This window comes from Acanthochromis polyacanthus, chromosome 1 (assembly GCF_021347895.1).
Source record: "Acanthochromis polyacanthus isolate Apoly-LR-REF ecotype Palm Island chromosome 1, KAUST_Apoly_ChrSc, whole genome shotgun sequence".
NCBI lineage: Eukaryota > Metazoa > Chordata > Actinopteri > Pomacentridae > Acanthochromis > Acanthochromis polyacanthus.
In genome coordinates, this window is record NC_067113.1 from 53,278,590 (window position 1) to 53,291,149 (window position 12,560).

Sequence of the window (12,560 nt, forward strand, 5' to 3'; positions counted from 1 at the left end):
GTGTAGTTGACAGACATGTGTAGTTAATATACCTATATCCTTATTTTGTATGATCAAAAACAATACAAAGTACCCGTAAGTGGCATAGTTTATACTTAATACACTACCTTTCAAAAGTCTGGGCTCACTTAGAAATGTCCTTATTTTTGAAATAAAAGCTGTATTTTTCCAATGAAGATAACATTAAATTATCCAGAGATACAGTCTTGACATTGTTAATGTGGTAAATGACTATTCTAGCTGGAAACAGCTGATTTTTAATGGAATATCTGCATAGTGCTACAGAGACCATCACTCCTGTGTTCTGTTGCTACATTGTGTTAGCTGATGTTGTTGAAAGGCTAATTGATGAGTAGAAAATCAGAATGCAATTATGGTTTATTTCATCTTAAATCATCAGGGACCTTCTGCTCAACCAATTGCGATTTGCTTGAAACATTTTTATCACAGACAATCAATATTTAAAATGCATCTGTGAAATTTTGGCTTGATATATGAACTTTTCTGTCGTTTTTTACACATTGAAATTAGTGTGATCAATTTTTGTAACCATTTGAACTGTTTAAATTTCGGTAGGAAAAAAATTATCTGGTTGGATGTTATTTTCTCAGTGTATTTTATAATAAACCTATTCCTCTGTCTTAGGTTACTACTATGAGATCCCATCTATAGGTGCCATAAGGTTAAACACTCAGGTAAACACACATTCAGTCATACTCGCGTACAGTATGTTTGCATCTCATCATCTTTCACCTCCTTCTTGCATCACTGAACCATTTGTCTGTTGCGCCCTCTTGTGGCAGAATGGCTGACGTGCAGACTGCAAAATCCAAGTGCTTCTCTTGTCTCCCTCTTGGCAGGAGTACTTGGATGTTTTGGGAAGACCGATGGTTAAAGCTGACCAAAAGGCCAAACAGGTTCAGTGGACCAACGTCTACATGGACGCTCTGGTATGTTGCGTGTTTTCTGACACACGTGGGAAAACAGAAGAGATGCTGTCATTTGTAATCCCACTGAACTCTGCAGAAATCTGTTTTGTATCATCTCAAATATTTCAGACAAGCTTTTTTGTTGTCTGGCCATTCTGGTCAACACAACTGTTTCAGCAGTAAGAAAATACAGTTTAAATTTACTTTAAAAATGCTGCATGAAGGCATTTTTCTTTGCTTCATCTCCTGTCAAGATATCCATTTAGGCAACAGTGTAGATAAGAAAGCGGACTGATAAAGGCAGCCAAATGGTTTGGATACTGTCAGACACTGTCAGCTTTTGTTAGTATTGAACTCGTCAGCACTGAAATGTGTCTGCCTGGGAAAATCTTACATTTAAGTTGCAGTTGCTGGTTTCTCGATGACGTAGTGACGCCTACGAGACATGAATGTCATCAATCATGAGGAATTGTACAAAAACAAATAACACAACTGGACATGTTTTGTATATTTATGACTAGAGATTGGATTTTGATAGTAATATTTGGCTCAAATGCTGATATTTGTTGAATGTGTTGTATGTTTGATCTTGTAGGAGCTCGGCCTGGTGATCACTGGAACTCTGCCTGTCTTCAATAAAACCAAGACAGGCTCCAAGGTATCCAAAAACAAACACATCTGAATTTATATGTTGCTCATTTGATTTCATCTGTATCTTATTTAATTTAGTAATATGTTGTTCTGGCACACTTATAATGCCCTTTTTTTTATCTTTACATACTATGTTTATTGTCTCTTAAATGTCAACTCACTCCATCTTCTATTACATCTGTCGTCTTTGCAGTTGACTCACTGCCTAAATTTACTGTATGTCTGACACTTCGACCCCATGAGAGATTTTAAGTCTGTGGTTTTGGGGACACCCCATAATGTTTACCAGACCCCCCAAAAAAAAAAACATGAATCCTCTCTATCATCCATGACTTTTATCTTCCGCTTCCTTATATCCGCTGTTGACGCTGAGCTCCCTCGAAAGTCTCCGCAGCAAGGGAATCTCAGATGTCACGGAGCAGGAATCGAAAAGAGATCAAACCTGCAGATCAGAGAGAGAAATGATCCGGTAGCTAAGTACTTCAAGATGAGTTTACATGTCTGTTTCGAAGGGACTCAGGGTTACCTTCCAGTATGACTGAAAACAAGCCTGGAAATGCCTTGTCAGTGACTCATAGCGGCACGTGAAGCTTTTGGGAATTCATCCGTCCAGATTCCTATTGCACCCCATTTCCTTGAAATCATTCAGAATGCACCGAGGGACTTGACTCATCCAGCAAGAACAGGACTCATTACAGTTACTCTTTCTACCGCTGACTGTCTTTTCTGTTTTTTTCTCTCTCTCTCTCTCTCTCTTTGTTTGGTTCTCTTAGAAGTCTCAAAACCAGCTCATCTTGGGGGTTATGGCTATTGATGTTTCCCTGGAAGATATCAAGAGACTGACGCCTCGGTTTACTGTAAGAGAGCCACATAAATGAAAATATTCATGTACAGATTCTGTTGTATTGTTACCACAGAGGTCACACTTGTAGCAGAACTTTTCATTGTGTCCTTAAACAGACGTTTCTCTTCTTTTTCCTCTAGTTTGGACCCAATGGCTACTACTTTGCCATTGATCCCAATGGATATGTGTTGCTTCATCCTAATCTTCAGCCACCGGTAGGTCAGATCTGTGGATTCTGTGGATTCTCTAATGTCATTATCACAGTTGAGTTTGCTCCTAAGATCTGGTTTGTTTCGCTAAAACCAATTAATTGCTCATTAACATTGTCAAACAGTCATTTGGCAACAAAAACACTGCATTCATAATTATCAACGGACTGTTCAGAGTGAGAACAAAGAGTTTCAGTGTTTTGCAGCCCTCGAGCAAACCTGTTGTTCCAAAATGTACCTTTGCAGAAATGTTGTCGTTCTGCACATTGTAGCATCAAGCTGCTTCTCACTTAACCTGATCCATCTCTGCTGCCAATACCACATTCAAATCAATCACTACTCTAATGATGTTTGTACTATTTGGCCGACTTTGTTCTTTGTATATCCCGATCATATGGCCTCGGGATGATGTTTGTTGCTGCAAGGCAACATGTTTCTCATTGACCTTTGAGATAAGCGCTTTTCTCGTAAATTACGTATGCACACCTTTGTAGCAGATGACTACAACAGAGACAAATTAATCCATAATTAGTTCCCTCTTTAGAATCTGTTTTTTTTAACAGAAGATCAATAACTGATGTTTACTAGTTGATCTTTTTTCCTTTCTTTGTACTCTCAGTCCTCCTATTATAAATTATTGTATCTAATAGTGACTAATTGTTTGCGTTTCCACTCAGACTGCCAAGTTTCATGAACCTGTAACACTGGACTTCCTGGATGCGGAGCTGGAGAATGAGATCAAAGTGGAGGTTTGGGAAATGCATTATTCTTAATCAGAAGTCCCCGGTATGGTGGATATATTTACTAATTTTGTGTTGTTTGGTTGCCAGATAAGAAAAAATATGATTGATGGTCGAACAGGGAATTACAATATATCGACACTGGTGAAATCTCAAGATGAGGTAACTGTGTTTGGTGACGTTCAAGACAACGATAGCATAAGAACACACCATCATAGATAGCATCTGTTTAGAAATCTCCATGTTTACTGACGATGCTCTCGCCCTCAAAGCGCTACATTGACCAAGGCCAGAGGACGTACAACTATGTACCAGTGAAGGGAAGCGACTACAGGTAAACAACGCTGTTTGAACATGCTTTGAGCAACGATAGACACGTTACATCAAGACAGAACGCTTTGCAAACCACACTCCACAAATAGAAGAACAGCAGATGTTTTGCATTAACACACTTCTCAAAATATTTGTCATGAAGCCATTTGGTTCTCCTTGAGACAGGAGTGTGGTCTGAGGATCAGGACAAACTCCAGACACAGTTTAGAGCATTGTAGGTGAGGCCAGGAGAGGCTCGTGTTCACGACCTATGTGTACTGTTTGGAAAAAAGTTGCCTCTTATTGAAAAGTGCTTCGCAGGACGTAATGAAAGATTTGCAGTGGTGCTACGGTGCAAAATGTAGAGGGAAAGTGTGTTTTTTTTTAACTGTTTTGTCCTCTCTCAGCCTGGCCCTGGTGCTTCCTGAGTACAGTATGCATTACATCCGTGCCACAATCGGCGACACAATCACCCAGGCTAAATGTAAGTGCCACTCTAAATCAGCTCAATCTCTTGTGCCCTTCTTGGATTTTCCACTCAGTTACATTTACTTTCCATTTGTACGGAGCATAGACAAATGGTGCTGTGTGGAAAATGTCTACTAATGTTCTCCAGTGACATTATTGCTTTCCATGTAAGGGCTGAGAAACCCTTGTGCCTCAGCTTATGGTTCGTATCTATCATTTACAGCACCCCACACACACATACGCTTACATATGTACATCTATACCCACCCGTACACATCTACACAACCTCTGCGTGTCCTTGCCACTTGTGCTGCTATGGCGAAGCACACCCTCAGTTGTGGTGCTGTTTAAAGTTTTTGACACCAGACAGCGGGACCAGCGGCTCCAGTGTCGCCTTTCACACATAAAATACTCATCAGTTCGTTGAAAACCAAATATCTCACTCTGTGTGTGTGTCTGTAAGTGGGTATTTGTGTGTTCAGTCCGATTGTGTAGTTTACAGTGGATCAGAGGGTCCATATGTGTGGCATCGATGTCTCATGTCTCTTTTCAGCTCCGTCTGTTCCCACTAGTAAAAGATGTCATTGACTCTTAGTGTTAGTCAGAGGACAGTTTTATTATGTGTGTGTGTGTGTGCACTGTAGTTAAGATGGAGCCATCTCAGCTTGGAGTCTCCCTCTGTTGAAGGACATTTAGCTGCTCTTGGCTTTTATATATATTCAACACACTTTGCATTATTATTATCAACCATTTTTAGAAACATATCGTACATTTTAAGACCCTTTCATGCCTCTTCTACAGCCGTTGTGTCTTCTTTATTTCAGAGACAAACAAAAAAGTGAGTTTGCAGAGACTTGAAGCTTACATGAAACTGGTTATCTGTCACAGGGAGCGTTTCATTTTTTTCAGTTTCCTTGGAAGGGCTTTGAAGGTTTTTCCAATGTATGAGACTTCCATGTTGGCTGAAGGGGGTCTGTTTTGAAAAAAAAAAAAAAGCAGAAGGAAAGAACTTTTAAGACAAATGTGAATGTTCTATAAGTAATGTGATGTTTTTATGACATTAAAGTGGTTGTTTTGCAGCTGTCTCGAAAAGTTTAAGATCTCAATTTAATCAACCGTTAGTTTCATTTTCGATTAATCTTCCTAATATTTTCTCATTAACTGGTTAGTTGTTCATTTTATAAAGTGTTAGAAAATAATGAAAAAAATCTCCAAAACCTGAGATGATGTCCACAAATGTCTTGTTTTATCCACAACCCAAAAATATTCAGTTTACTGTCAAAAAAAGCAAAGAAACCAGAAAATATTCACATTTTGGAAGCTGTAAATAGAGAATTTACACCTCTTTTGGCAATTAATGTAATAACTGGTGACTAATCATTTCAGCATTGTAGCTGTAATGCTCTAACGACAGCAGAGATACATAAATACGAAATAAAAAGATTAAAACGAGCAAAATGTATGACACATCTGAAGTAAATTTCATATCTCTGCAAGTGAAATTTGTGGCCAAAGGTGACTTGAGTGCCAGATGCCTGTAGATTCTGAAAACATGTGATTCCATTAGTGTGGTTCTTTAGTATGAATGTGACGTAAATATTATATGACAAGTTATGCTGACATTTCCTTGTGTTTCTGTGATGAAAGCAGAACCTACAATCGCACACGTAATTGTTCTATGACATTGTATAGACTTGCATTAATTTCCTGGAACCTTTCTGTAATCACAATCACGCTGGATCTGCAACTCTGAATCTAAATTTAACATAAACCGTAGAGTGAAAACTGATTTTTGCCAACTCTGAACTAAGTTCTAACAATGTGATGGCATAAACAGGTTATCATCCACACGTCATTACACTCACCTCAACCGAAACTACCCAAAACAGCCCTTCTATTTTCCACCAGTTGCTTACTTAAAGTTTAAGTGCTTCCTACTTCTGTATACAATATTCTTATTCAATGTCCATTTGAATAAAATATTGTGTAACCCTGTTGGCTTATTTCCTTTCCCACTCTCTTTTCCAATTCCTCTCTTTCCCTTCCTTGACTTCTGATCCTCCTCCCTCCTCCTGTTCTTCTCCTGCCCTCCTCAACTCTTGACCATTCCTGGTGTGTTGGACCCCCTGCAGCGTTTTTGGGCAAGTATTCTCCCCCTGTGCTTTTCCTCACTACCCCCATCAAATTGTTCTTTCTCTCACGCCACTGGCAGACTTTGGATGTAACTTAACTTCTGTCTCAGTTCGCTCTGTGTGGTGTTGCAGACTCACAAACACTGTTTTTCTTCGTTTACTGGCTTCTGATTAATAATGACAATTCTGTTACACTGAATCAAGCCGGTGTTCCCTCTCAGAAGCAGCGCTTCGCATGCGATGCGTGCCCGCAGTGCGTCGCAGACAGTGTGTGTGTCTGTGTGTGCATGTATGTATTTAACCCCCCACCTGTTCCAACGGCCCTCAGATGTGGTTTTGGCACTAACCCACTGTAGCAGCAACAACAGAGGACAGGATGTTTGCATTATTTAAAGGTGAAGCCATAAAGGAGAAAGCTGTGAGTCTGTACCCAAAACACGAGTTGTCTTTGTTTTCTTCGGTTTTCTCTTTTTTATGACTCACTTTGAGTTTTACAACCTTGTTAAATAACTCTTAATGAAAGACAGGATCCCTCTTAACACACTAAGCTCCGTCTCTTCTGTCTGTCCCACTGTGTGCTTTGTCATCACTTTTGTCTTGTTAGTGAGCATCAAGTCTCCACAGAACATTGTTAAGCTCTGTGGTTTATCTGAAACTGAAGCCTGACTTGTGTCTGTTTTATCCTCTCTGAGAGCGAAAATACTGTAAATGTCAATTTAAAAACTCAAGTGAAGTTGAAAACATATCATGTCCCAGATCCCCACATCTATTTGTCATGCATTAGTCAGGTCAGTGTAGGTTCTTGTCTTGCTTGTTTCTATGTGTGAGACTGATTCAGGCTGACGTTTTCAGTTATTTTGACTGAATTTTTCACTTTGAACAAATTCACAAAACTGGCAGGTGTAAAAAGGCGTGCGAGAGTGCTGAAAATAAATTCTCTCGGCACTCCCCAAATCTCTCTGCTATACATCATCATTAGATACTTTGTTGGATTAGAAAGCAGTGACCAGAAATCAAAGAGCAACCACATTGGTGCAATTATTTCCCAACCGTGATCACCAAAGAGGACAAGGTTATGTTGTCATGAGAACATTTTGCTGAACCAGATAATCCACAGGGCTTCAGAGAATGTCAAAAGAACATTAACGTTATGAGCTGTGGTTAATATTCCTCAGTTCATTTCAATACACTGTTTTGTAATGCAAATGCGTCACTTGAGTGTAGTATCGAAACAGATTTGCTGGATCACCAAAAGAATGCTAATACTAATGCTAAAAACACATCTCAATCATAAGTCTAAAAACTTCTAACCACGCTTTAAGCCTCTCTTTATGTTCTCCATCAGCACTCTCCATTTACATCCAAAGGCCTGAAAACCTTTTGTTGGGAATGCAATATTTCTATTCAGGACTCGCTCTGTGAATAAAATATTGTCACCTCTGGCCCCTGTGGTTTTACCCTGTCTTTTTTCCCCCTTTCTTTTCCCTCTCGTCTTTACCTCCCTGGGGGATGATTCTCTTGTTCGCTCACTCTCTCTCTGCTGGGATTTTTTCCACTCCAGGGAAAGATGGCAAGTATTTTTTCTTTACTTTCATGTTTCTCGTCCTGTTCTTGAGCCTTTACCCTCCTCCTTTTATAGACCTGATTTTCAGCTGTATCTTTACATGTGCAGTGTCGACAACATGGAGTCTTAATTTTCTAAGTTATGTGATAAATATAGCCCGTTTTTTAATTTTCCTATGTAATGTCTGTGAGTGCCAACCCCTGCTCTACTTTAAGCATAAGCCGGTCAGTGTTACATTTGTGGAATTATTCCGTTTTTCTCCTCTGACTGTCAAGAGACGGAATCAATTTGTGGTCGCTGTACGATTGCTTTCTCAATGGTGCACTGTTAAATATTCAACAGGTGTTGGTCTCTGCCCAGCAGAGCACCATCTCATCTGCATACAATCATTCTTTCAGCTTAATATTAACCTGCATATTGTTGGAAATCTCATAATATTTTATACTTACCATTAGTTTCTGAAAGCCTGATGGCAGACAAGTTTGATGAATATGGCTACACATTCATTGCTCCGAGGTAAGATAGCATTCAGTTTATTACTTTTTTTATGGCTAACATGACAACTTTGACTCGGTACGACTATAAAGTTATTTTGTTTCCCGCAGGGTGTACTGTAAGGACTTAAAGCCACCTGACAAGAACACGAACAACACCGAGTTCCTCATGGAGTTTAATAACTACATCGACACCAAGACTCCAAACAACCCCATGTGTAGGTATAATAAAATGCAAGAATGTTCTCCAGAATTCTCCTTTCCATATTTCATGCTCCAGGTTACGATGACGTTGTCCCTTAGAAGCTTTTATTTTGAATCTCTGCAGCAGACTTTGTTCTCACTAAGATTCCTATTTACATCTTACAGTGTTTGCTATAGTATGTTTATGTGAATCAATGTCAGCCATCTGGCTCAGCATTGAGGTGTGCATTTAACATTTAATGGAAGAGCGCCAACCCTGAACCTATTCCCAGAGGTCTCCCTTTCCAGTGAAATACAGGTCTGGCTGGATGGTTTGGTGTGCATGACCAAGCAAAGCTTTGTAATGTGGAACCCCTGTGTTCGTGTTACCCATTTGATGCTAACTCTAAAAGTCTGACCATCACACGGCTGACTGCACATGTGTGAGGCACGTCGACTTAGATGTGATGCACGCGCGCTCGCACACACACACAATATTCGTCAGTAATACGCCTTCCACACCCCACCTATAGCCGCTCGACCTCATCCAATTACTGTGTGTTTGTGAGAAAGAGCAGGACACGTCAAGCCGAGAGCGCGAGCGGAGCAATAAAACACAAATCAAGGGCCAGCGGACCTTCTCCCTAACATCTGACCAATGCATTAACATCCTTGCCACTTCTTGCATAAACTCATCGATATGAGTCACTCCAGGGTAAAACAAAAGGTCCCCAGATATTCATTATAGAGCTCCTTTATTGTGTTTCACAGTATAATTTGATGGTGTGCATTTAGGAACTCACTTCAAACATCTCGACATGATCAATCCCATAAAACTTTTCACCCAATTGAAATATTACTTTCACCGTTATTAGCTGCTAGTTTAATGGAGTCCACAGAGAGAGAGGGAGACGAGAGTTTGGCCCATGTGGACCATCGGCGGCTTGAGCATCGTTACACGCTTTGCTTGGTTAAGCCACTGCAGTGGCGAAGAAGTTGAAGTACATTAGGAATTCCTGGGCTGCCTTCAATAAAGAATCCCTAATGAAAACCACCGCACAGGGAGGAGGGTGGAAGGTGGGGACTGAGGGAAATAAAGTGTTACACCAGCTGTTTTCTCTGATGTGTGTGGTGTGTCATAAAGGTTGGAGGAGGTGGAGGGGATAGGGGGTGCATGGACGAGTCTCGATGTTAATGGACTGAAGCGGGTCGTCGAAAGGGTTCAAAGAGGCGGGCACTGCCGAAAAATGGGCTTTTATCGCCTGTTATGGTTGTCATGTGGTTGTTGGATGTCTGCGAAAATATTTTTTAATACCTTTTACCAACCTGCCAACTCCACCACAACATGAAGCGTGTCCGTTAAGAGGTTGTTGTAAATTAGAATGCATATCTCATGGCTTCACTGTCGTCATGAGATTGAGTTGGTTTTTAATTTGAAGAATCTTCTTTTGAAAGACCGTCTTTCTTAAAAAAAAAAACAACTACTCATCTGTCAGATTAGTTTTGTTCCTGTAGTGTGCTCACTCAAGTTTAGTAATATGTCACCTAAAGCTTATTCCCACATTGCACTCAATTTCCATTTGATTTTGGATCCTTAGATTGTGATGTAAATATTGCATTACATCCAAATCTTTCACCACTTTGTGGATTTTAACTTTACTTCTGTTTAATTTATTGGTTTGTGATTACTATCTTATTTCCCTTCTTTGCTTCTTTCACATTGTTCGTGTTGAGACATCAGTCTGTCACTCTGACAAATTCTGAACCAGCAGATTAAAACACATGTTCTTCAAAAGTTAGCATGTTGATATTTCTCTCTTCAGGTAATGAGGAGCTGGTGAACCGGTTGCTCCTGGATGCCGGCATCACCTCAGAGCTCATCAAGTTCTGGAGAGCTAACGAGTTGCAGTAAGTGAAGCCCCAATATTTGGTGTTTGGTAATGAATGTCAAGCGCGACAATTAAATACAGATGGTTCAAGTATTTCAGCATCACCAGTAAATGTCAAGCCGGCACAAAGCACATTCCAGATTTTTGTAACTGTGTTTTTCACAGCTTTATTTTCTCTGTTCGTCAGACATGGTGTCCTTGCCAGATTTGTTGCCACCGATGGAGGGATTACACGGGTCTACCCCAAAAGGTATTTGTCAAATGATGAAGGAGGGGGTTGATTTAAGAGCATGGGAAAGCGGATGTAAATAAATGTTTGGGATTATCTGGTAGAGAAAAATGATGTGGTCTGCTAAGAAAGCTGTAACTCCCCCATGTAGTGCTTTATGTTTTGTAAGTAATGGCATAACAGCAGATCTGCTGGATTTTAAACCTTCATCCATCCACTGCAGCATGTCTGTAGTGGTATAGGCTAAGAAAAGTAGCCCACAGGCCCTTAATTTTAAATCCCCAGTCAATTCTCTCAACTTCTCTTGGGGAATTTCGTGCTTTCCCAGGCCAGATTGGGTGTATCGTTGCAAGAAAAAAATCTGGGGCTCCTGGGATCCTGCCAGCCAAACAGGGCTAGAACACCACCGCAGAGAGGCATTCAAGAGGCATCAGGTTCAGATCAAATGGTTACTTTCAGTGCAAAAAGAATTGATTCTACTGTAGTTTCACTCAAGATATGTATACTTCTCACCCCTGATCATGAGCCCAAACACCCAAAGTGTAATCCCGAAGCACTAGCTAAAGCCCAAAATCATTTCTACATGTTGGAACATGCACTGACTTCAGTAGCATGTAAGATGTTATGAATGTTTGAGGATTTAGAGACTTGTGCTATATTGCAGTCGCTGTGAGATTAATGAGTTAAGATTGTGCTTAAAAGCAGAAGTTAGACAGAGGACATGAGTATAAATGCAGTGTTCAAGCTCAAGACAATTAAGCAGGATTATCTTGAAAGAAAGAGATGTAAATAAATATATTGTCTGCGTAAGAGCGCACTTAAGAAACCTGTTTGTTCAGGATATTTCCAAGAGGAAGCTCATGAAGAGAAAATGCATTGGGCCGAACAAATACTTGAGGAACCTCCTTATAGAGATTATGACGTCAACAGACTGTAAATATATATAGTTATATATTTATCTATATGTGTGTGGTTTGTTTTTATGAGGAGAGGTTTGTTCATGTTGACATTTGCCTGCATTTCTGTTTGTGTGTGTGTTTGACAGTGCTGGATTTTACTGGAAAGAAAATGCAGAGACGTACGAGTCCAGTTTCTATAAGCGCAGTTTGGACAATGATCTGTACATCTTCACTCCAACACCCTACCTTGCCAAAGAGAATGCCAGTGAGTAACAGCCACTATGTTGCACATACATATAATGAATAGAGTCTATATGAGGTGCGATCAAAAAGTTCTAAGACTGTGTCTTTAAATTCCAAAAACCACCTAATTTTTTATATTTGGCTGCCATTCTCTTGAAGTTATCTTTTCCTTCTCTGGACTTGTAACATCCCTGAAATCCCATTCTGTAACATATCGAGCACCATCTGGATCTTCTGCACTGAGGCAAAATCCTTCAACTTCAATTTAGCCTTTAGGGGTAAAGGAAATCGAGTTACAGGGAGCCAAATGTGACAAGAAAGTGGGACAATAGTCGTGTTGGTGCTACCCACAAATTTTCACTGCACTGTGTGCAGGACTGTAAAGACTGAGTGCATGATTACTATTGCACCACATGATGTTACAGTAGAACTAACATTTACAGTTTGTCCCTGGGGAACTAATACACAACGAACAACCTCAATAATGGTAAAAGGAGCAACAAACATCCTCTTTGATGCCCTCCTGATCAGACGTGCCTTCTTCAGTTTTGGAGACTGTGGGCTCTTCCACTAAATATTACTGTATAGTCTCTCATAGCTGCAGACCCACCATTCAAGCTTATGCCATCTCAGGTCTATAGACGGAGATCCCTGCAGATTCTTTTTATGGTGCTGGTCACAAATATGCACACAACACAATTCCAGCACTGTTGATCGTACAACATCATGCCTAAAGATCCTTTTCACACCTGTTCCACGTGCATGTCCATGCAG

General features: G+C 40.2%; 1 protein-coding gene across 1 annotated transcript in view; it reads left to right on the forward strand.

Moving 5' to 3' along the window:
• The window catches only part of cacna2d1a (calcium channel, voltage-dependent, alpha 2/delta subunit 1a), a 129,362-nt gene that overhangs the window by 95,213 nt on the left and 21,589 nt on the right, over nt 1-12,560 (forward strand). Inside the window, 14 exon segments of the mRNA XM_051949713.1 lie at nt 646-695; nt 861-950; nt 1,525-1,587; nt 2,354-2,437; nt 2,565-2,639; nt 3,311-3,382; nt 3,464-3,535; nt 3,646-3,707; nt 4,093-4,169; nt 8,305-8,365; nt 8,455-8,561; nt 10,350-10,434; nt 10,603-10,665; nt 11,690-11,808. Coding sequence (XP_051805673.1) covers nt 646-695; nt 861-950; nt 1,525-1,587; nt 2,354-2,437; nt 2,565-2,639; nt 3,311-3,382; nt 3,464-3,535; nt 3,646-3,707; nt 4,093-4,169; nt 8,305-8,365; nt 8,455-8,561; nt 10,350-10,434; nt 10,603-10,665; nt 11,690-11,808 — 1,080 coding nt within the window.